This window comes from Lepisosteus platostomus, chromosome 24, assembly GCF_059453375.1.
Source record: "Lepisosteus platostomus isolate fLepPlt1 chromosome 24, fLepPlt1.hap1, whole genome shotgun sequence".
Taxonomy (NCBI): domain Eukaryota; kingdom Metazoa; phylum Chordata; class Actinopteri; order Semionotiformes; family Lepisosteidae; genus Lepisosteus; species Lepisosteus platostomus.
This window is the reverse complement of record NC_142634.1, coordinates 6,155,478-6,181,023: the sequence shown is the minus strand read 5'-3', so window position 1 is coordinate 6,181,023 and position 25,546 is coordinate 6,155,478. Positions and strand designations below refer to the sequence as shown.

Here is a 25,546-nt window from a genome sequence, read left to right as displayed (position 1 = left end):
AAAGACAGATAATCAGGCAACTTAGCAGACAGCTCGCAGATGGACCCGTCTAGCGGGGCCTTTTTTTCTGTAAACAATATGGCCGCGCTCTGCAGGTGGAGACACCGGTTTAAACGGACGTGTATTTTGTACAGTTTTGTTAGGAATTTGTCACGTAAGTTAGTGTTTATGATAGACAACTGCTTTGCATGTTTGCTATGTGGAAAACTAGTAATATAAGCTGAAGTTTACATCTAATTAGGTCACAACTCATTAATGTTTCACGAATTGTTGAAATGTGTGTTTCTGTACTTCAGGTCCGCTACCGTGACCTCGTTTTTGTTTCGTGCCTTTCCAGTTACGTTAATCATTTTTTAATATTTTATACTTTTTAAATTAAATAAACATATTTTATAGTCAAATCTGTGTTTGAATAACGGTATCTATCAGATTAACCTGTCGGTTAGTATATATCAATTATCCTCGCTGTAGCAAATAAGGTAAAAATCACAAATACTAGTTTTGGTCTCTTTTTTTAATAGGAAAATATGACTATGATCTGGTTGTTATTGGTGGTGGATCCGGAGGATTGGCCTGTTCAAAAGAAGGTGCGTATTATTTCATCAGCCCTTAGACGAAACTAGTGGGAGCTGATAGGACTGAAAGTTAAATTGTAGTGTTTTGGTCTCATATTAGTTTTCATGTGTTTTAAAAGCCACCAAGTTCTTTACAGTTCTTCAGAAGCACCTGACGTAAGACAGTGACAAAGCCAGGAAAACAAAGCAGATGTAGAAGCTGAAACAGTCACAAAAGATGTTTAGGCTAGACTGAAAAGCACCCAAGGGAGCGAAGTCTTTGATGTTTGGGGGGATGGTATTTCAGAGATCTGGGGTACAGCAGCACAAGGCCCAGTCACCCACAGACCGTAGACTGGTTATCTGACCACACTGAATCAGATAAGTGAAGGTCGCATGGGGGGTACAGGGGAAACGTGAGGAGGTGCAAACTGATAAAATATTTTCTACATTCTGGGGAGCCAAGTCACTCAAAGCCTTAATTGAATCTATGAAATCAGGCCAATTAGTCGAGGACTAACACTGGTGTGACCACTTGCTCATAAACCTAGTTGCCAATTTCTGAACAAATTGTGTCTTAAGTGTTGTTTTAGAGGCTCCTTCAAGTTGGGGTTTCAATTGAATTAATTGTTTTCGTTTAGCCGCTCAACTGGGGAAGAATGTTGCTGTCCTGGACTATGTGAATCCTTCACCTAAAGGTAGGATTATTATTTCCTGGTGAATTTATCATGTTTTCTGAAGGCAGAAATTGTGCATTACAATACAATAGCGCCTTGGTGGCTGAAGCAGACAGTGGTGTATGTTTCTCCTGAAACATTGTAAGAGAATTTTATCTTATGTACTGTGTCCCAACCTCCTCACCGTATCTAGAGGGTTCAGATGGCAAAAAAACTGTAAAAACACTTTGGGTGGAAAAGTTCGTTTAGTGCTTCTTTTCTCTAATGCTTGCATTAATTTTGTGTTTGAGGGACCAAATGGGGCCTAGGTGGGACCTGTGTGAATGTGGGATGCATTCCCAAGAAGCTTATGCACCAGTCTGCGTTGCTGGGTGTTGCAGTAAAAGATGCCCAGAAGTTTGGTTGGAGCATCCCGAGTCCAGTGTCACATGACTGGTAAGTGTCTCCACACTAAGACAGGTCAGAGGTGGCCCGGAAATACCTCCGCAGTGCATAGTTAATCAGTTTATTGCTTTTTATTGCATTGCATTTTTGATGGTATATTGCATTTTTTCCACAGAATATTTGTTAATATTGTAATATTACAATTTGTTACTGAATTGTTTTATTATTTTTAAAAAGTAACTGAAAACCTACTTATCTATCCTTGTTTAAGTATAATATTGGATATGTTCTTTTACTACTACTACATCTTATTTGAAGTATGATTAGTCACTGACTCTGCTCTTAGCTGCTAAATGTTTTGCTTGGATTGTGCAGGCAGGCGATGGCACAGGCTGTACAGAACTATGTGAGATCTCTGAACTGGGGACACCGTGTCCAGCTGCAGGACAGGTAAGTGACATGAGATTTCTTTCCAGATAAAACAGAGTGATCAGTTATTCCTAAAAAGTAGCTGGGTTTAAAAAAAAAAAGTTTTGTTCTCCCTGCACACACAGTATGCGGAAAGCTTCATTGCTGCCGATGATGCTGAAAATGTTCTAAAATAAGAGCATAAGAGGTTCCAAACCAGAGAAAGCCATATGGCTCATTTTGTTACCTTGTACATATCTGAAGGTATCTGAGGTTTACATTCATTCAGAGCACATGCTGTATAGGATTGCACAGCATCCAAATAATATTAATTACTTAAATTTGTATAGTGCTTTTCTGGACACTCCACTCAGAATGTTTTATGGTTAATGGGGACTCTGCTCAACCACTAGTGTGTAGCCCCACCTAGATGATGTGACGGACGCCATAGTGCGCCAGTACGCTCCCCACACACCAGCTCTCAGTGGGGAGGAAAGCAGAATGATGAAGCCAGTTCAGAGATGGTGATTATTAGGAGGCTATGATCGGCAAAGGCCAATGGAATATTTTGCCAGGACGCCAGGGTAACACCCCTACGCCTTTTGATTTAATGACCACAGAGAGTCAGGATCTTGGTTTTACATCTCATCCGAAGGATGGGCATTAGGGCCCAAAGAGATCGCAGGGAGAGCGCCCCCTACGGCCCCACTAACACCTCTTCCAGCAGCAACCTTAGTTGTTCCCAGGAGTCTCTCAACCAGGTACTGACCAGATTCACACTGCTGAGCTTCAGTGAGCTGCCAGCTGTGAATTGCAGGGTGATATAGCTGCTGGCAAATGCTTGTCACATTCAGGAAGATGTCTCTTTCTGCTGTGCTGCTTCCTGTGAAGTTATAACGATATCCTTTATCGTTCTTACCTCTAAGGGACTGCAAACCTCTTTGCACCAACAGGTTATCACAGATTACTAGAATTGCTCAGGCTGAATGGCTGCAGGCCAAACAGGTGCTTAATCACAGGAGTACACTCTCTGTTCATGTGTGCAGTATTTACAGGAAGTAGTTATGAAATAACTACATTATTAGGATATATAGCTTAGAAACATTTTTTTATCTTAAGAATTCACTAAGGAATTATGCTATTAAATTAGTAAATAGGGTAAAGTTCAGTATTTAGGCTTGTGCTGATTTGAGCCTTCTGGGCTCTTCCCTATGTTTTTATGTAAGGATTTGTTGCCACTCAACTTAATCTGTCAGAGTCTTACATCTTATCTTTCTGACCTTGACAGAAAAGTGAAGTATTTGAACCTGAAAGGAAGCTTTGTAGATGAACACACTATTAGAGGAGTCTCTGCATCTGGTAAGGAGGTAAGCTGAAGATTACATACTGAGTTTAATGAAATGTTGAATTGAAAAGGTGACCGAAACAATTTTGTTGTTCTTCTCTTGATTTACTCATTGGGTTTTTAAAAAGCTCAAGTTAAGGTTACTGTCTTCATTTAATGTATGACATGACAGACAGCAGAAATTATCAGATAAGTAGACTTCGTGAGATGAAACGGATCAATGAGTCTGCTTGTTAAAAGCAACTGAGCTGTGAAGTACTTTTTATCAAACAAGTACAACAAGTAAAAGATTAAATAAGTTTGTTTCTTTAAAACTATATACGTGGAGCTGTTTTTAATCCACTTCAGGAGAATTACTGAGGCATAGTTTTTTTCCCCACTGGGAAATTAAATGCTATTTCTTGTTCCATGTATCTGCAGACTGTCCTTACAGCTGAGAATATCGTGATTGCAACAGGAGGGCGGCCAAGGTACCCAACAAATGTGAGTCTCCCCACATAATTTACATTCAGCAGAATTGGAAGAACAGAATCTGTAGGCAAGAATTCATTAAGATTGATCAGCAGAGACTCGGACCATGTCTTAAATAAGCCCTCTTATTATGAAATGGTATATTGTAGTCCTCCTGAGGCAGTGCTTGTTTTGGCCTTTCATAACTATTTAATTGTTCGTGGTCAGCTGCAAAGAGGTTTTCCCTCTTTAATGGTGGTGAAAATGGTATCTTCTTTTGTGCAAGTCAAGCACCAGATCATCTGCATGGAGAGATAAGTGTTATCTCTTAATCAGCTGCCTGGGTCCTGTTCTTCGATGCAGATCTGTTCAGCTGTTTATGCTTGTAAAGCATACCACATCACATGCCTTCTGAGTGATTCCAGTTCTGAAACATATTTTCTGTGTTTTTCTTTTTTGGCTTCATGACATGTCGATTGCAGTTTTTAAGGTGCACTGAATAGGTGTGAAAAATCACAGGGAGGAAAAAAAATAATCATGCCTGGAGATAAATCGCTTGTCTGATCTCATCAGCTAATTTGTTTTCTGTGTCAGGTTCCAGGGGCATTAGAACATGGAATTTCAAGTGATGACATTTTCTGGCTGAAAGAATCACCTGGAAAAACGTGAGTAAAACCACCTCCCATGTCGCTGATTATGTGCATCTGTGTGTGTACCCTGAATTATATTCTTAAGGTTCCACTTTCTCGCGTTTTCTGTCTTGTCCAGGTGAGAGGTTCTGTTTGGAGCAGTGTGTGTGAAGTGGGATCTGTGTATGGTTGTAGTGATTATGTTTTGCCACATGGTGGCAGTATATATTCACCATTAATCTTTTTCTTCTCTTTCCAATGAAATTGTTCACTCATTCCGTAAGAGAAGAGATGAGATAAAACTATTTTAATTGTTATAATACTGCTGGTGTATCTCCTGTAGTTTTCTTTTCCTTTTTAAAAGCAGGTTGATTAAAAATACATTATGTCAACTTCTTTGAGTATGGCAGAATAACAGGGTCTAATCGTAAGCAAATGATAACTTTTTTATGCAAACTAGTTTGTTTTGGAATCTGTCTGTGAAGTACAGCATCTTGAGACATGCCCTCTCCCTACTTTTCTTTTTTGTGTTGTTGTCATTCCCACAGATGGTACTGGATAGATAGCAGCTGAGAGAGCAGTTGACAGCCTATTTCCACGCAGTCTTAGTAATATCACCTGCAGCGTCTGATGACTATTGAGGGCAGAAGTGAATGATTTGTAATCGCTGGGGCAGGCCCGCGACTCTGCACACCTGAGCCTGTGTAATTTTATGCAAGACCGGTCAAGACAGTTCGACAGCCCAGTCTTCTCTTAGGGATGATAGCCTATACATGATGGTGTAGTCTGAAAACGTGTGCATCTTCCTCATGTGGGGTTTGTGAGAAAAATAGATCTGTCAGCTGGATCCTGCAGTTTGGTATCCTGGGTGCAAGCCTGACTGTCTAGTGAATTTATTAGTATGGCAGTGTTTTGAAAGAGTTTAGAATTAAAGTAGGAAATTTACACGTTTCATTGCTGTACATTAGTTTCTAGTTTTGTTTTGAGGAGGTCAGTTTTCATTAAACATGTTCCTCTTTATTGCATGAGTGATTTTTAGATTAAAAAATGGAAATTACAAGCTTGGTCAATCTAAAAATTTTGCAAAATATGCTCTTGGAGCTAATGCTTTCACTGAGGAAGGAGCAATGATCAGAATTGCTCCTTACTAACTAAGGAGTTTACTGGGCAGACAATTCTGCTTTCACTGAAACTGACATTTGCAATTAGAATTAAAAAAGCGTATTTATTTTTAAAACGATACATGTAATTTAAACATAATTTTGATGTATACAAACCCTCTTTGTAAATGTACAACCTACGTATTAATCTTTGCAAAGCCAATTAAAAATTGTAATAGGTCTCTGCAGATTGCGTGCAGATCTCTTAGAGGCAGTTTATTGGAAGTGTTGTAATGAGCAGTGAATAAAAAAATCTGCATTAAGTCCTGCACAAAGCCTTGTAGGGAACAGCTGAAGGAATCAAACTAAAAAATTACTCTTCCCAGCACGGCTTTTGTCCACTTGGCTGTGAGTGCAAGTTGTAACAGTGTATTAAGGGAGTATAGTGTTTACACATCGCATTCCTGAGTTTTAGTTAAAATAAAGCCTGCGGGGGCTACAGTAGCTTTTCTGTGTTTCTTCACCCTGTGCCTGTGAGCGTCTGTAGAAAGCGCCATTAATGCCAAGGTCTAGAGGCACGGATTAGGGTCAGACACAGAAGGACACGCTGCTGCCTTTCTGGAGTAACTCCTCTGCAGCTGGAGCTGAGCTGTTTCTGTGCTATCATCACAGGGCCCTGAGATAACGGATAGCAGCCCAAGGTTAATAGAGCTCAGGACCAAAGCAGCGCAGAGTGCCAAATACACGTGTGTCTTTTTGATACAAGTGTCTAGTTATGGAATTTGTCTAGCCTCCAAAATTAACGGGTGCTGCAACTTTCATGGGGGTTGGAGACCTTCAGTCATACTCCCCCAGGTGGCAGCTTCACATCTTCGGCCCCTCAGCCAAGCACTGGCACCCAGTGTCTGAAGCCTGCGGTTCATTGAGGGTGCAAAGAACCTGCCTCATGACTAAACCCAGTTCACATTCCCCAGTTCGGAACGTGAAACCACCCAAAATAAAAGCCTGGGTTAGCCGAGTCTGGAGTGATGCTCAGAGATGTCCCACTGGCAAAAAAAAAAAAAAGTGGTTCCAAGGGTCCCACAAAATTAAGAAGCTGATTCTTGGCAGAATAAAAGAAGGGTTACAAATGACAAGACACCCTTGTTTCTTACTGGGTTGCCAGCAGCTTTTTGAACCACAGCTCTCGTCCAGCTGTTTCTTGAGAGATCCCAGGTAATCTGCTTCGAGAACGTGGCTGGAGGGCTTGTGCTCCACCCCCACGATGCTCTGCGAAAATAAAGGTGGAGCAGTGGTTAGGGCTGTGGTGCGATTGAACCCAGGTACTTCGCTCAGATGGCTCCATTAAAATACCTTCTGTTTTACTGGGTACAAATGTCAGTTGCTTCTGATAAAAGCATCGGACAAATAAATAATAGCAATAATATTGAATAATGTGTTCTGAGGTTATTTGTTCATTGTTGGTTTTTAAATAGTCCCATGTGTTGACTTTGTTAGTACCTTTAAAGTTTTTAGAAATGCTTACCAAGTACCCTGTCCTCAGTTACTGTGGTGTGCTTGTAGAGTCTAGTTTTTTTATGCAATATTTTATTTTTTCCGGTTAAATGCACTGTTAGTTTAATTTTACATTTCCAGTTTTCCCTTAAATAAATGAACTTTTCCAATTTTCCATATTTAGTTTTCTGGGGTGTCTTTGACCTAAAGAAGTTGGAAAGGCGGATCAGTTCAGAAGGACTGTTTCCTCATTACAGATTCTCACCTGCACATACCTTTTGCCTACAACTCGGCCAGAGAGATGGCAGATGGAAGATGAGAGCAAATCGTTGTGACGTCCCCAGGGGAAAAATAAACCAGCTATCACATAGGATGTGTCTCTGCCATAAAACTCTGGAATAGCGGCAAAGCTCCCTGCCTAATCCCATAAGCCATCCTACAATGTGTGTTAAGTACAGCTATACGTTAAGTGGACAGTTGCAAGTTGGGGATGCTTGTCTGAAATGTGCCAGCTTTTGTATGAGTGAATGACTCCCAGGCACTTGGCTGTCAAGTTGAACTGAAATGTGAAGAGCAGTGTCATTCCCTCCCGAAGGAAGAGTTATATCATTGTAAATGCTGGAATTAGATGGTGCTGTGGAGCATGCATTGAGACAGGGATGTAGTATTTAGTATCTGTAGGGGTCAAGAGTGACATTACAATGACCTATTCTTGCAGCACTATATCTTACCAGTGGATTAAAGGTGTGATTCACCAGGGCCCCACACAGTCTCTACCTGCTTTCTGCTCTTCCTACTGTGTGAATGAGTGGAACACTGCAACGTTTAAACCAACCCTGTGCAAATCATTTCCTTTTCAGGCTGATCTGGTGTAGACCTTTTCGGATGGTCTGTGGTTTTGTGAAAATATAAAACAGGAGTTACTTCATGAGCTAGTGCATGAGTTGGGTATTAAAGGATAGTTTTTGGCAAATTTGATTTTTTTTAATGTTTTGATTTATGTTTGGATGGTTTTACAATTAGTGCATTTTTCTAAAATATTTTTTTTTATTTGAGGTATGAAACTAATTTGTTGTTTTTTTTTCTATTGGAATAATTTACTTGATTACCGAGTTGTTCATGGAATAACAACTGTTGGTTCAGATTTTACTTAAAATAAACAATGCTTTTAGGTTCAGCATTGTGGCTGAATAGCTTGTTCCACCCTGCATACATCCTGTTCTTGGTTTTAAATGCAGTTCCAGATAGTTTTCACCTGTGTCCTTTGGTTTGTGTTTCACCCTAATTGTGTTGGTTCCTAATGAGGAGACCTGATCCAAATAGTAAATATCCTTAAAGGATCTGACAAAGTCAAGCCTGCGGACATCTTGTCTTCTCTGGTCTAGGCTAAATAGGTTCGATGTAGGACAGGGAGTTTAGAGAGTTTTCAGCAAGAAAGATCATCTCCCTGTGGAGATCATCCCTTTGAACCCTGGCTTGTAACCCAGTTTGCTCTTCTCTGAACTGATTGTAGAGCACAGGCATTTATTATAAACTGTATCGTTGTAATGTGGTGACCAAATGTGTGCACAGAAAGCCCAATCGGGTCCTGCTCATGCATTTACAATTTTAACATCACCTCCCTCTATAGATTTTTGCATGACCTTTGACCTTTCTCCTTTCTCTCAGGTTAGTCGTTGGTGCTAGCTGTATCCTTCCGACAAACCGCTGCTTGGGTGGATGTGCTCTGGAGCTCTGGAGCGACATGTCCACCATTAGAGAATTTTCCAGCAGGAAGGATCATCTCCCTGAGGAAGGGGGGTGGGGGAGAGATTCTTCTCCTCCTGTCAGGCTGCTGATTAGGCCTGACAGCCACTGACTGCAGCAGCACTTGCTGTTGGTGAAAACATACAGACCGTATCAATTGCACAGGCACCCCACTGTGTTTCAAGGATGCAGTTGAACCGGATGTATTTGTAAACTACTTTATGAGTTCACATGTGTCGATTGATATGTTTACCACCCAGCATATATAATGTTGAGAAAAGAATTGATGTAAACCCGGTTTCTGCAGCATTGTCTTATTGTAGCATGTGGTATGATCTTCTGCTTCTTGGAGCAATGCAAGTGCTTAATCCAAGAGTTCTTGAATGCATTTTAGTTGTCCCTTGTCCCTTGTCCAAGCTGTAAAGCTTGTAATCCATGTGTGACTTTGTATTCCTGAACTTGCTGTGCTGAAGATGTTGCCCTGGAGTGTGCTGGCTTTCTAACAGGCATCGGCTTGGACACCTCCATTATGGTGCGCAGTATTCCCCTTCGAGGGTTCGACCAGGTATGGTCTCCAGCAGGTTTGGCTGAACTTTTAACATCACTTTATCAGATCATCTGATTATTTTGAATTCTGCATGTTTATTAAGCCACTGTAATTTGCAGGTCTGGTTTTTAGAGCAGGTGTTGACTGTACATGGTGGCCGATGGGTGGTTTTAATAAAGCCATTCTAAACCCCATTAAAACTTGGCATAGCTTGAAGTGCAGATACAAAAAAAAAAAAACACTGCCTCTGAAACTGAAAAGCTTCCAGCATGACATTTTTTCCACAAGCTGGTCATCTGATGCTTTCTTTTAAAACTATCCATTCAAAGAGTGGGGAACTGGACAGGCCTGCACAGCTGTGTAAGAAGGGGCTGTCTGGAGGGCTCAGAGCTGTAGAAGAGCCAGAACAGCTGTGTGGAAGGTCTGTGCAGGGAGCTTGGCGAGTCACGAGCATTCTTGAGCTCCGAGAGACCTCGCATGCACTAGGTCCAACAGTACTAATGGTTGTACTTTACAGCGCACACACACACCAATGAACAAAGTATTCTTTTGCAATTTACATGGCCAGGACTATATCTTGTATATCTATGAGACTTATTTGAGTGGAGCGCTCAGAAGATGGAACAAGTAGGAGCAAAGTAGGAACACGTTGCCCACACAAGAGTCCATGCTATCTGGTGACGTTGTTGGCAGGGTGTTTCAACAGCAGTCTAAGAAACAGTCTTCAACACATTTAGTGTCATCAGAATACATGTCTGCATGTGAATGAAAAAGAACTAAGTGCTTGAAGTATCTATTTTTTTGGGGGTGTTGGTGGTATTTCCAACCTCTGTGAGGTCTACTGCAATACCATGAAAAGCAAAGTGAATTGTCAATTGTTAAGCATTAACCAGTAGGAAAACATGCTTAATTAGAAATATATATTAGTCAGATACACTTGTCTGAGACATGCTAAGTATGCTCAACGAGGCTGTTTGAACATAAACATTTTTTTTTACCTACATTGACCTGACAAAATCTCATAATTGGTTTGAACAAAAGGGATTTAAATTCCCCCAATTTGTTTCAAGCATGGCTGTGCTGCCTGTCCCAGAGTTGGCAGTGTCTACAGACAGTACAGCTCAGGAGTGAGCTTGTAGCTGCCTGCCTGGGGCAGTTGGAAGTATGACTAGGTGCCGTGCCTGCAGTCTTTTCATTACAAAAGGAAGAGATTAACCACTGCAGCCAGAACCCTTCGCTGTGTGTGGGATTTTCTTTTTTATTTTCATGTATCATTCTGAAACAATTATTGCATATTTTAAACATGACAATTCGTTGCTATTAAAAGCCCTATGACATTTGTGAATGAAGAAGCCCCAGTGACAGTAATTTGGCAGCAGCAGCACTGGCTTAGTTTCCAGGTGATTTATTAAAGGTGTCCCGCTCAGACGTCTGCTGTAAGTGGTGGGGTAGATGCAGTGGAAAGAGCTACATGGATTTCTCATCTGAGTCACCACAGGGAGATTGACAGCATACTTGGCAATAACAGGAAGAGGTGCTGTACAGGCTTGGCTCGGCTTGTTTTGTTTTTGTTTTTTTTATCTGGGAAAGACAATGAAACTGTTCTTTAAATGCTTTTTAGTGATCATTTTTGATTTTCACATGAGTAACCAAAAGTATAAAAAAAACAACTTGTCGGGGATTTGTCCTTTTAAAAACAAAGGGTTGTCGTCCTACTGGAATACTAGAAAAGCCATTCCAAATCACAAATTTTGTAAATAGTTCAATAATTCTGATTTGGTGCTTTTGCAGCAAATGGCCCACCTGTTGACTGATTACATGGAGTCCTATGGTACCAAGTTCATCTGGAAGTGTGTTCCCAAGAAAGTGGAGAAGCTGCAGACAGGAGGCCTCCGGGTGACATGGATGGATCTGGACACCGGCAGGGAAGATGGGGACACCTTTGACACCGTGCTGTGGGCTATAGGTGAGCATACCGGCCTTGCAGAGATTCTGCAAGAAAAGCTCCCAGGTTCCACGACCCATTAAAGCAAAGCACCTGCCCTCTCACAAACTTTGTATTTGTGAATTCTGACATTCTTCTTCGGCAGGTCCAATTGTTTGAGATCTCCAGACCATTACACCTGCCTGAGAACACAGCCTCCTCATCTGTAGCATGATTTTTCAGAACCACTCCCTGTTGAGCAGCAACCATTAAAGCAGATGTTATTTCTCTCTATTTAATTAGTGGACACACATATAAATATAGAGAAAGAGGTACAGTTCTTTCCAATAGTGGCAGACATACTGTTCTGTTATGTCTTGTGCAATACAGAGGTTTTTAATTGCTTAGCGAAAGAAAGACATGCAGTGTCAGCACAGAGTGAGACTATCAAATGCAAAACAAAGTAATAAATGTGGTATTATGGAAATATCACAGGAAGTTTCATATCGGCCATGTGGATTGCAGGCTTTCTTTATCAGGATGTCCCTGTGAAGGAGGTCATTGAATTCCCTCTTTTGTTCTTTCAGTTTGGGTTTCCTGGTTGATGCCCCTTTTGCGGAAATCGCACATTTGTCTGTGTGCTTTTTTTTTTTGCTTCTCCACTTTTATTACCTGTGATTGGCTTTTGCCAGGTTTTGAATTGACTCGTTTTTCTTTCTGATTCCATCAGAGGATAGACAGTGGGAACTGTTTGGGAGCTCCGTTGTGTTGTATTTGCGTCAGGGTTGGCCAGACAATGACAGGTTGTTTCTGGAAAAAGATAACTGACCTTCCCAGTTCTCTACCCTGCCAATAGGGAATAGTGTTTCCTTGTGCTCTAGGCGGTCTCCTGTACTTGACTCTTAATTAGGCTTACAATTGAAGTTTCAGAAGTAGTTTGCCATTATATGAGCACTTGCACTTAGCCTTGTTCTATTTGTTTTCACAGAGAGGTCCAGTGTTTAAGGGTAAGCATGCTATCTGCTATTGAGTTTGAACTTACACTCTCATGATAATAGCTGAAAATGTCTATGGGAATAAATACTTATGCAGGACTTCTACAAGAACACTTTGTCAGGTTTTATGCTTGAGGTGCTGTTAAAGGCACAAGTACCATTTGCTTTATTGTATACTGGATCAGCCTTACAGAGGCCTGACAGACCCCATGTTAATTCTAACAGTTGTGTGAGAGGTTACTCAGTGTTCTCATCTCCTACAGATGTTGTTTCACTAGATGAGTCGTTTTCACTAGAAGCCAATCGATACATTCTGTGCAGATGGATTGTGAGTTTTTGCAGATGGCGGTTAAACACAAGAAGGGACGTCGGTCTGCGTTAGAACAACAGTAGCCACACTGGAATCATGTACTGGCACATGTGCCCCTAGCTTACTGGCACAGATGCTGGCTGAGACGCCCCACCCTTCAGCTTCAGATCCAGTCAGAGAGAGGAATTCAAAATTGGTGTTGTAAGTCATTGTTTTTAATCCGCGGACACACCCACACCAGGTGTCCTGGATAATAGGTTAGGAAACGGAGCAGCACTGAGGATTTCCTGCCTGCTATCCCTCTAGATAAGGTGTTGGATTGAAAGCAGGACCCCCTTCCCTGCTTGAGCTGTGAGCACGCACACAGCTGTCTTCTTCCTCCACCTTCATTCCGCAGTCTGACCAGCTGAACGATCATCAGACCGTACTTTCAAAAGTGAATCTTTTTGCAATATGTATAGTTGATTTATTTATCACTTCTGGATGATTATAAAAAACAGTGCATTTGTTGATGAGCTGCCTGTAATACCTAAGGACACGTGGCTTGTTCCACAGCCTGTGAAGCAAATGTTTCTATTCGGCTTGTGTTGTGTTGCATCTCAGTAGGCCTTCACGTAAATGAAGGCGTCGGGTTCATTCACCACTGAAGTGCAGCACCTATCCTGGGAGCTGTGACCCAGCAGGTCAGGCGCGGATGTGAGAAATGGCTTCACCAGTTAAAATAATGGGCAGATTCTGAGAGACCAGAGAACTGAGGAGACCTCTGCTCTCATCTAGAACACAGCTCACACAGCATGTTTTTCTTTGTGACGCTGTGAATCACCAGCAGCACGTCTGTGGTCTCCCACTGCAGTACAGACTAGGCCCAGGCTTACTTCGCTTCTGAGATCTAAGGAGACCAAACTTCAGGGCAGTTTTTTAATTTACCCATCTCTTCCTTCCTTTTCGCTTTGTTTCATTCTGAATTACTCGTCACTTCATTTTAAATTAATAATAATAATAATTGCTTACACTTATATAGCGCTTTTCTGGACACTCCACTCAAAGCGCTTTACAGGTAATGGGGATCCCCTCCACCACCACCAATGTGCAGCCCCACCTGGATGATGCGACGGCAGCCATAGTGCGCCAGAACGTTCACCACACATCAGCTATCAGTGGGGAGGAGAGCAGAGTAATGAAACCAATTCATAGATGGGGATTATTAGGAGGCCATGATTGGTAAGGGGCAATGGGAAATTTGGCCAGGACGCCAGGGTTACACCCCTACTCTTTACGAGAAACACCCTGGGATTTTTAATGACCACAGAGAGTCAGGACCTCGGTTTTACGTCTCATCCGAAGGACGGCGCCTGTTTACAGTAAAGTGTCCCTGTCACTATACTGGGGCATTAAGACTCACATGGACCGCAGGGTGAGCGCCCCCTGCTGGCCTCACTAACACCTCTTCCAGCAGCAACCTTAGTTTTTCCCAGGAGGTCTCCCATCCAGGTACTGACCAGGCTCACACCTGCTGAGCTTCAGTGGGTTGCCAGTTGTGAGTTGCAGGGTGAAATTGCTACTGCTAGCACCTGTAGCCTTTTACACCATCGTTTTTTGGACGTGAAGAACTATATAACTGTAGTTAAAGTGAAAGAGAAGCATTTTTTTACAGCTGCGGCAACTAGGTGACCCACAGTGAGGAATATCAGCTGGTGGCAATGATGATTTCACTACATTGTATTTGTGTTCATATTGTAATAGAATACTCAATCTGACAGCAGCTCAGAAAAGCCCCCCCATTGCTGTTCTCTCGCCCCTTTTCCTGCGGCAGGAAACCATCAGACAGTAATTTATGAGTTGTGATCCCTAAACCCTTGATTTTTATATACTCTGTAAGTGCCTACTCTGTGTATAAAACTGACACCCAAGGAGAGCTGCATACTAATGCACTTTGACAACTGGAGAGAGTTTGGTGATATGGGAAATGAGGAATAAAGAATTAGGAAAAAAACACATTCGGGAGCTTATACTAATAAGGTCATCACTAATAGAATCATATAGTGGCAGTACCTTGTAAATAAATGTAGAGTATCCCTTTGTTTTTGTTTTTTTTTACCTGGATGATAATTTAACCTCATTGAATGTGTTGCCAACGCAGTGGTTGTGGCTAATTAGTTTTTCTACCCTTGGCGTTATCTGCCATGGCAGCCGTTTGTTCTTCCTTGATTGTGGGGGTCTGGCGGCCAGTCCTGCGTGTTTGGAATTTCTGTGCTGGATTCTAAATGAACACCCTTATCTGTGACTGAGTGTCATTCATTCGCTGCGCACAACAGAGATTTCTAGTCACCGCCAAGCCATGATAAACAGAGAAGGGAAGAAAAAGGACCCCAAAAACTGCTATATATAGAACTGCGCTTCAAGGACGATTCAAGGAATTTCTGTAACAATTCCAAAACGCTGGATTTTTTTAATCTTTTTTTCATTCTGCGGTTGAACATCACATCAGATGCTTTCATCACAAGTGAATGTTGTGGTGTTTACAATGAACAGGCAGCAGCGAGCCGTTACTGTTGCTCTTGCTGAAAATGGAGAACCAGATGTGTCTCCAATACGTTAATATAAAACTGTGGAAAGCAGTGTGCGTGGGAGCTTCAGGGTGCAGCAAAGCCAAGGACTTCAGAAGTGTAGAAAACAAAATGAAGGAATCTTGCTGCTGGAATTTTCTCGTGCAAGAATACGGTTTTAAACAAAGGGTCCCTTTCACTGCAGGCACACAAGGCAAAGGTATTTGTTACTGCAGTACCAATACAGTTCCCATCAAGAATCAGAGCTGGGAAACAAGTGCGGGGGAAAAAGTTAAAGATCAACCTGAAATGTCATGATGAAATCGGTCATTTAAAATGACAGGAAATTAGAAATGCAACTCATAATGGACAACTCAGATGGCTGATGTCTGGACTGTTTCAATACAGAAAAAGAGGACAATTAGAAATGCTGTAGTCTGCAGTATCGAGCAGTCACTGGCCTAACTTTTCCAGGAAGCAAGAGGTGTTTGAATTCCCCCACCACCACGACCACCCCCACAAATCCCCACAATCTACAGGAATGCTCAATGTCTCCATGTGCAAACTGCTCGTCTCGCACAATCCAGCTCTCCCAGCTCAGGAGAAGGAGGAAGTTGTTTCTTGGCCCAGCCAGGAAAAGGTCTCTGCGTTTATTTTTTTTTGCTGCGTGATAGCATCAGCATCCACACGGCCTGGCCCTGCGAGCAGGGGGGGTGGGGGTGAGGGAGTGTTTATTGTGTTACTGAGGGAACCAGAAGAAAGAGTCTCCCGCAGACGATGGGAGAGGCAGAGCGAGAGATCGGAGAGTGTCGACAGCATCAGTCAGCTGTCCCAGAGGAAGTGCGGTCCAGGCAGATGAAAATGTATACACAGAGACTCTTACAGGCGATCAGACATGACACTAGGGGCCAGATGGCAGATGTGTGGCAAAATGATTCACATACACGTTTGCGATAATTGGACCAGTGTTAAAAGATGGGCTGATTTTTTTTTTATTTTGTGTTTTTTTATGACCAAATGCAGTGTGTTTGTTTGCTTAAAATTCTTAGATAAGGTTTATAACTACTTATGGACATTTTTCAACAGTTGTACAGTTAAAAAAATAGATATAAATAAACCCCTGAGGAATTAGTAGCTTAACAGTTTGTAATGATGAGCATGCTAACTTTGGGAAGCTACTGTGCAGACCTGTTATCTGTGATGATCTCGTTGATATGATATGTTTTTCTTTTCCTGCACTTACGTTATGGCTGTAGTCTGCATGCATTTTCCATTTTGTTCAGTTAGTGCAATGACTTATTCAAGTGGGATCTTAGAGATTCTGGTCATTGCATCTTGCAGGGAGAGTTCAAGGCATGTGTGCGACACATCCTGGGTCTTTGATGTGTCTAGATGTGAATAGAAAATGAAATGTTTTTACACTGCTGATGGGTGACTTTTCTACCTGCAGGAAGAGCTCCTGAAACTAAAGCTCTCGGGCTGGAAAAAATCGGCGTGGTGGTCAACCGAGAATCTGGGAAAGTTATTGTATCTGCCAACGATGCAACATCCGTGCCTCATATCTACGCCCTTGGGGATGCCAGCGAGGTGAGTCTCGGTCAAGGTCTTCTGAAGCATCAGTCTCATCCCTGGCTCTGAAGGAGCCCACAGTCTTCTGGTTTTTTGTCCCAGTTGTATCCAGCGAACCCTTAAGAGCTGTCTGAGCCCGTTCACAGAGGTGCTGCGCACTGATTAAGCCTTTAAAACTGGTTTAAAACCAGTTCTGATCTGGTTTCAGAAATCAATGCAACCCTGCACCAGTTCACAACACATGACTCCTTTCTGACTGGGCTCTTTACTCCCCTGAGGAGCAAGAAATGCCTGTTCTCATCCCAGCTGCTTCCAGGCGATAACTGCTAGGAGTTATTGAGACTGCCATGGATAACCTTAATAGGCAAGTCGAGAGACTGAGAGTAGTCCTCTTAAAGTTCTTGGAGACAATGTCCGTAGAACCAATTTTGTTTTCTGAACTGAGCACTGGGTTGCAGAAAACCATTTGAAAGAATTCAATAAGCATCACGTTGAATCAAATAATCAAATTATGCTTCAGGGTTGGAATTAACCACATGGGTGCTTCAGGGCTGGGGATAGGAACCAGAACTCTAAGGATCTTTGCAAATGAACTTCCATAGATGAACTAGTGAATAGTGGAACCTAGTTGTCACCATGTCACCTTTCTAGTACTTCTTGGGCTTTTAGTGACTCCACTGCCCATGTGTATATATATAGTAATTTCAAACTTTGCACTCATACCACTTGGTTGATCCAAATCATTTAGTTGTACCAGAGGAATTAAAAAAGATCTAATTAGAAATACAATATTTTTTGTACTGTAAAGGGCAATGTAAAGACAAGCCTGGAAAACCAGCCGAAAAACTGATAGTTGTTAAAAATCACAGCTGGACAGATTGGAATGTTCTCAGTTTTAAGTGGAGTATCGGCAGTACTTGTGCAGTGGATTTGTGTTTCCATTCTTACAGGAGTCACTGCATTTTCAAACTTTGCAATCATACCACTTGATTGATCCAAACCATTTAGTATTTCCAGAGGGATAAAAAAAAGAACTAATTAGGTTTCCATATCTAATAAAGCAGGAAAGGAGGGTTTGAGAGCAATATATAAAATTCACCTCGCAGTTCCTACCCTTTTCTCTGGGGTGTTTCTCTGTAGCTGTCCGTGACATTTCTCTGTGTAGCCATAAATCTGTCTCAATAGGAACACCTATCTGGAAATAACAATGGCAGTGATTCAGAAAACTAGGAATCTAAAAAGGCATGTGGGATTAAATATCATCTGCCTTGATGTGTAGCCAAGCCCTCTGGTCCCTTCAAGGCTAGCTTTCTGAAAGGTCCGAATAAAGAAAATGAACTTGCAAAAAAAACAGAGAAGAACATTTTCTCCCACACGTCTGGCCTGTGTTTTTTGTGGAGATGGAAAGACTTGGAATTCAGTCTGTGATTGGAACTGCCAGAAGGATGATGAACAGAAGTTAGTTTTCCCACACCTGAGCTGTTGTCGCTAACCTCAACACTGCAAATGATCCGCCACAAAAATACGTTACTGAAGAGGACGGGACAAGCAGTAAAACTCATTTTCAGCCCATTACTCCACTACTTTTCAAATTCTTATCTAGTGATCTTCTGGTTGATATAACAAGAAACAAAGCCTTTTATATTTTTTATGGTATTGGCTGTCTGTCCAGGTCACAGCTGCTCTGGTACATCATACAGGACAAAGAATTGTATCAGTCTGCAGGACATTGACACATCCATGACATCTGCCTTTTTTGAAGAACTAATAAAATGTTTGAAAAATGTTTAAGTGTTTAGTCATTCAGTGAAGATCAAGTTCCCTGTTCTGCCTTTTGACTCCTCACAGCTTTTTCTTCCACTGATATTCACACATGTATGAAAAGGCTGTTACTGTTTCAGAGTGTATCTGTGTTGGACTTCATGAAGCTGTGGACCACATGCATCAGAGAACTTTTACAAGTTCATTTAAGGGAGACTGAAGGTTGCCATTGAAAAACGTCAACATCTGCATTGGGGAAAAAAAGCAGAAACTCGTTCATGCTCACCTGCATAGACATAGTATTTACTCTACCTGGTACCCATTATTTTGTTATTTGCGTTTTTTTTAAAGATGAACTTTTAAACGGGGCGTGAATGTTTTACCAATGTTTTTTTCCCTTGCCGTTTTCAATAAAAAACACATTTGCGACATGGAAAACAAACACTGAAAAGAATGCTTTTTGGTGTTTGTTTTCCCACCAGAGCAAAACTGGCAATGCAACATGAACTCCTTATGTTGTGGTAGATGTAGTAGACAATTTCTCCTTATTTATCACATAGTGCATACATAGAAGGTTTTTTGGCGGGACGTGGTGGGGTAGAAGATCTTATCAACGATACATATCTAAATGTATATTATAGCTACTAGGCGATATTTTTATAGTAGAGCCAGAGAGAAAATGTATTTAAATAAAACGAAATTGGAACCAAGCCTTTGTCTTGAATTGATCTATAGTTTTGTGAAACCATATCCTTAAACTTTAACATTCCTCTCTTTAACCAAGCCAATAGCAGACTTTAAATTAAACTATGTATACATAGATGCTTACTCATATTGACAAAGAACAGCTGTCTGAAAACACTTTTTTTATTCACCGTGAAAAAAGTTTTTTTTTTTTACTGCTTTCCTATAACATTACTCCTTTGGATTGCATGAAATCAATTATCCTGAGAGTTTTCCTCATATCACATGGAAAACAAAGTTTTGCAGATGTTTATTGCATGATAACAGCAGGATACTGTGCCTGGTGCCTGTTAGAGATGCAACAGTAAGGCACTAAACACCCGATATAACTGTATCTTGTGTTTGCAGGACCGGCCCGAACTCACCCCCACAGCCATTAAGGCAGGGAAACTGCTGGCCAGGAGGCTCTTTGACAAGGCGAGCGAGCTGATGAACTATGACAATGTGAGTCAGTTTTTCCCCCAAGTTTCTGATGGCTGATGGCTTTGCTGTTTTTTATTAGATGCTTTTCATCACCAGCTCAAGCTTGTCCGATTTTTTTCCTGCAGACCCTCCTTGTATGAGCCTTTGAAGCTTATCATAAAAGAGTTCGTCCACAAATCAAAAAACGTGGTGAAAAATATGCAACCGAATCGTCAAGATTCTTCAGCGAACATAATTATTTTTTCATGGAAATAAGAAGAACCTTAGCAGTTTTCCTATTTACTTAACTATCCTGACATTTTTTTTTAGCTGTGCTTAATATACAGTAACTTCAGTGTTTTTAGATGTGATGCACGGATTCTGTTTTTTGATTAAAGTCCGGTTTCTTTGGCAGTTTTCATTGCTGATATGGGGTTGTAAAATACCTGAATTAGCCAGCGGGACTCATTCAGTCATTCAGGGACCATGGCTAAGTGGACAAGCTGTACAGTCAACTTTGTGGTTTTGTTGGTCTCCCAGGTCCCTACCACTGTGTTCACTCCTTTGGAATACGGCTGTGTTGGACTGTCAGAGGAAGAGGCAGTCAGACGTCATGGAGAAGATAACATAGAGGTAAGTCTTTGCAGGCTGTCAGGAGACTGAGAGGAGACGGGTGCACAGCCAACAAAATATTCCGCCTTTTTTTTTCTCATTTTCATCATTTTGAAGTTGATCTTCACTCAAAATCGGCTGTTCTGGTGCAAGGTTATTTTCATTTTCTTTAAATGTAGAAGTCCTTTATTTTTGTTATACACCCTCCCAGCTTGGAACAGCCTGTTGCATGTTTACATCCCACCTCCCCACCGTGACCACGTGTGAATGAGGAGGTGCAGACAGGCCCCTCCCACCTGACCACTGAGCTGGTCATCCCTTGACCTGCTACGAGCTGTACAATGTCACCCCGGAGGGTTAGTCCACATCGGAGGAGAGGCATTTTCCTCCTGGATTTCCCAGTGGTCCTGCCGGTTCCGAGGAAGTTGTTGAGAAGAGAGATCTAGCCCGCTAATCCCAGCTGTACCCCTTGCGAGCTGGTTGTCCGCGGCAGTTTAAGGAATCCCGGTCAGTTAACTAGTGACATGACCCAGGCTTGAACTGGGGAGACTGGATTGTAGAGCTTAATCTGCACTCTGATCGAGCATCTTTACCAGTGAAGCCACTTGGGGGGCACCAGCATTTTAATTGGCAAACCCTGTTTACAGAAAGTTATCATTTTGCCATTCATGATTGTTCCTTTTCAGCTTAGCAGAAGAGCAATACTAATCCCGAGACTGGTTAGCGTGCTATTTTAAATCAATCTATCATTGCACACACTTCCGTTTTATGGTTTTATGTTGTTCTGCGGCCGAGTGGCGTGATCCTCTGTCTATAATGGCTGACAGCATGGGCAGCTGCTCTCCCCTCGCTCTCCTGACAACAGGGTGCTTTTGTGCGGGAGCTTCCAACACCTGTGGAAAACAAACTGAAAACAATTTAGCGCCGGGCCGTGACTCACCGGCTGATTGACGCTTAAACAGGAGGTTTGATTGAAATGGGTTGCAAGTGACGACGTGCAGTTCTTTTATCGGAAAGCGGTATCAGAAACTGATTTCTGACAGCTAAGAGCAGCAGGTATCCTAAATGGCTCAGAAGGTCCAGATGACACGTGTGAACACGTCCTCACGGATCAGCAAAGGCGGGCAATGCTGCAGTTAGCCATTTTCCAACTTCAGCATGTGGTATTTCAATTTCAGCTACGTTGTCCAGTGCTAAAAGCAGAGAGCTACCGATCACTCGCTTGTTCCGATGGAGGTCTTCCTTAAAGAATTTTTGAAGGGAGAAAAGTCTGATCAGAGAAATGCTATAATCAAATACACTTCTAAAGAGTTTTGTTTTAATTTCCTCTTTAGCCATGCCACAGTGTAAGATAGCTAGTCTTCAATGAACAGTGCATGCCCGTCACTGATATTTTATTCAGCAGAATACACAAGACAATGACATGTTATTAGCATATATTTGTCATTTATTTAGTATTTGCAGTACAATGTTCATTTGATATATTGGCTCTTTTTAATTTGTTGCGTTTCCATTTGTAGGTATTCCATGCCTTTTACAAACCTTTGGAGTTCACAGTGGCAGGGAGAGATTCCAGTCAGTGCTACATCAAGGTGATGGTTTTCCCTAGTATTATGCTGATTTTATAGAGCACGTGTAAGCTTTGAAATTGACCATTTCAAAAACACCTGCAACAAACTATTTCTGCACAATATTATTTTCTGTTCTCTGAACTCTCCTTTTAGGTGGTATGCTTGCAAGATGGTGACCAGAGAATATTGGGGCTTCACTTCACTGGACCTAGTGCTGGAGAGGTCACACAAGGCTTTGCTCTGGGAATACAGTAAGCTCACACCTCCATTCCTGCAGCTCTCTAAGTACTTACTCATTGAACAACCCTTGTGCTGCAGTACAGTATGTTTTAAAAAGATTAAGAAGTTTGCTAAAATGCATGGCTGAGAGATTATATACAGTATAGGTACACACAAGTAATAGAATAGCCATAGGGCATAAGAAAGGTGGCAAATGAAAGGAAGCCATTCAGACCATCCCGCCTGCTTAGTTTCCAGTTACTGTTTGATTCAAGGACCTCATCCGGTGATTTCCTGAAAGAAGCCAGGGTATCAGCTTCAACAACATGGCTGGGTAGCTAATTCCAGACTCCCACAGCACTTTCATAGAAAGAAGCAGCCGACATCATGTGAGAATACTTTGTGTAAAAAGCCTAAAATAAACATCAGAATGGCTACATTTAATGTCTTTTTTTTGTTTTACTGTTTTGCAAGACTGTGATTTCTTGTGTTTCTTTTGCATTATTTTATCTGGTTTTTGTGTTGACTGCATGCAAGTGACAGCTGACAAGAGTGTCTGCTAGGCCTAAGAAATAAAAGCCTAGGACTCTTTCAGTCGTTGCAGGGTTACAGTCTTTCTTGGGTGCCACCCACGTTATATATTGTGGCTCTTTGGGATGTACGAGTGTACTTGTGGGCAGTAGTGTTCCTTGACCTGTTTGTTCGGCTTTGCTCAGTTCCTGATGCACTGTTGTCTCCGTGTCTCAGGTGTGGTGCCACCTACTCTCATCTGATGGCAACGGTGGGCATCCACCCCACCTGTGCTGAGGAGATCACCAAACTGCACATCACCAAGCGCTCGGGGCTTGATGCCACAGTCACAGGTTGTTGAGGGTAAGACCACCCCTGAACCACAGAGCACACAAGAATCCTCTCGCAAGAAAGAGAGGGGAGGTTAGAGTAAGCGTGGTAGATGCTTTCCTTGCTGTTTGCTTCTTTTTTTTTCTGTGCAGCTGATGGAGAGATGAAGATATTTATTGCACATTTGCATAGGGGTTTTTCTTTTACATTACAGATGATTGTAGATAATTGGGTCAAACCCCAATGCCAAGAAAATTTAGAACATGAAATGTCAGAGCTCAGTGAATGTAATGCGCTTTGTCATCCCTAGCTAGGATTTAGTGGAGAAGAGTGCTCTGCCTCTGGGACTGGAGAGCTACAGTCTCATAGGTGACTTGATCTCTGCAGTAGCTGCAGCTCTGCAGACAGAAGAAGCAGTGCTGAGAATTGCACCACCAGAAAAAACGAGGGAATCTGATTTTAAACCTGTAAATTGTGTAATAGCCCAGCGTTAATACGGCTTAGTAAAAGTGTAAGACAGATCCACTTTACATTTTGGATTTTTTTTTCTGTATTTCCTGTCTTGGGAAGTGATACTCAGTGTTTGTGTCAAGGTGACGGATGGTATGAGACAGTCACTGAAAATGGAGTAAAGGGTGCCGTCTCTGCTAAATTAGCCTCTTGTCAATCAACACATTGGTTTCTCAAAGATTAAAGTATTCTAGTTATTAATTTTCCTGTTCATTTTCATAAACCTCATATGTTCAGTAATACAATGACATGATTATTTTTCAGTAGTAATCTTTGACTGGTATTCACTGTCCCAACCACCACTCACATATACAATATACGCATTTGTTTTTGGAAAAATAATTAAATGGTCAATGTGGAATGTTGCCTGTCAACTTGCCAGCAGATGGTGCCATTGTCTCTTGTTTTCACCCGGGTTGCTGGGCGAAGTGTGTTGAGCAAGGAGCTGTCTGTATTTCCACACCGTATGTCTAAATACACAGGTATGAAAGTGGTCAGCTCTCTCCTAGCTTTTTGCTTCCTCCCGTGTTGAGAATAAATAAATTTTAACACTCGTTTTGGAGTGATTTTAAACTCCAAATGTATTTTTATTCCTGATGTAGGGATTTATTCCAAGCCTTATATTTCATTTAGTCGCTAGATATGCGGGAAACATCCATTTACATCTTCATAGAGCCTCAGGTACATACATGTATATCATAGTCTTATTTCGAGAAAGAGAGTTATATCACATGCAGTAGAAAGCTTTTTGAGGCGGTGTCTTACTCTGCTTTAAAGATGTTACACAACACAGCCGCAACGTTATAAACTGTCTAGCGGGTGTGGTGTGGTTTCATTTTGTGTCTGAGGTTTCAACGTAAGATGCACTGAATCACATCCAGAGCTCCTTAAACCGTCCTGGCGTAAGCCTTCACCACAGCTATAACGCTTAGAAATTTGGAAGAAAGTTAGAAGTGGAAATGTGGCTGAGGGGGCAGCAGACAAATACGTTTATTTTGGTTCGAACTCTAATCTGAGCCTGCCGATTAATTATCCTGACAGGCAAGATGACAAGAGCTTCGGAGAGCTTGCTACCACGTTTATTTGTACCTTTGTCTGGAGTAAGACATTGATTCCCCTCCGTGGCCTGTGCGGAGATTCCTGTGTGCTCTGTTCAGGGGCGGTGTGATGATGGAAGCACCCTGACCTTCTGGACTGGTTTAACAGCTCGTTTTTTTAGGCGGGGGGGGAGATCGCTGCAGGGCTGGGGCCAAGAAATCTTCAGTCAGTGGGCTTTAAGGATAGGGCAGGCATTGAGATAGACGTCTGGTTACTCTTCGTTACCTGACCTAAAACCCTCGATTTAATCAGGTACAACACTGGTGCAGGCAATGTAATGGAGAGTCAAAATTTATTCCGAAGATGATTGGCTGAGGTCATTAACTATATACCTTCTCTGCCTTTATCTCGACAGTTTATCAGTATTGGGGACACTTTAACCAGGCTGACTCTGTAACAAAGTCTAAATCTGCAGTTTCGATTTGTTTTGACTTTTTTCAGATCAATGGATTTCTTTGTAAAAGTTTGTGTTATTTTTCTGACTACTGAAAATGTAGTGTAAAATGTAACATATTATGAAGAGAGTGTAACATGCCTTTGTTCTGCCCGTACCAGTGGTGTTGCCTTAAAGCCCTCTTTAGTTTCACTTGTTTAAATAAGGAAGTGGCTACCCCAGCCCTACAGCGACATGGCTGAGAGAGCTGTTGGGGCCAGGGTTTGTGGACAGGGTGCCAGCCCATGATGACTCGTCCTACAACCCTAACTGGGCAGGAGAGGTCTGATGACAACTGGCACCCAGCCTCATTACAGCTGAAGCAGAAAACCAGTCTGATTCTGGCACGATGTTTGTTCTTTTCCAGATTTATTCTGTTTTTGATGTTTGATGTATAGAAAGACATATTCCCAAATGAAATAAAAACTGCCCGTCGTGGGGCTGTGTTCACTCTGAAACGTGGCAAGGTGTTTTGTGTTCATGCCTTGGTTATCTTTGTTTTAAGACCAGATGCTCCATTAGCAGATCAGCTGCCTGGCTCGGCAGAATCCAAGAAAATGTGCAGGGGTCAGGGTCAAAGTCCAGTGACCTTTGTCCATTTGCGCTGATGGGTCTCTCCAAAGCTCAGCCTTGTCAGGCTGCAGTAGAAGCTGCACTGGCAGGAGATGTCATGCTTTT

At 42.0% G+C, this 25,546-nt stretch overlaps 1 protein-coding gene across 1 annotated transcript; it reads left to right on the top strand.

Annotated features, from left to right (window-relative positions):
- Window positions 1-55: 55 nt before the first annotated feature.
- Window positions 56-25,326, top strand: txnrd2.2 (thioredoxin reductase 2, tandem duplicate 2). Its single transcript, XM_088618761.1, has 17 exons — window positions 56-154; window positions 522-587; window positions 1,196-1,252; window positions 1,522-1,666; window positions 1,991-2,065; window positions 3,312-3,390; window positions 3,789-3,851; window positions 4,413-4,483; window positions 8,710-8,729; window positions 9,261-9,352; window positions 11,126-11,300; window positions 16,560-16,696; window positions 19,532-19,627; window positions 20,126-20,218; window positions 21,718-21,789; window positions 21,922-22,019; window positions 22,735-25,326. Exons 1-17 carry the CDS (start codon window positions 79-81, stop codon window positions 22,862-22,864), a joined length of 1,545 nt encoding a protein of 514 aa, XP_088474887.1. The 5' UTR covers window positions 56-78; the 3' UTR covers window positions 22,865-25,326.
- Window positions 25,327-25,546: the final 220 nt, after the last annotated feature.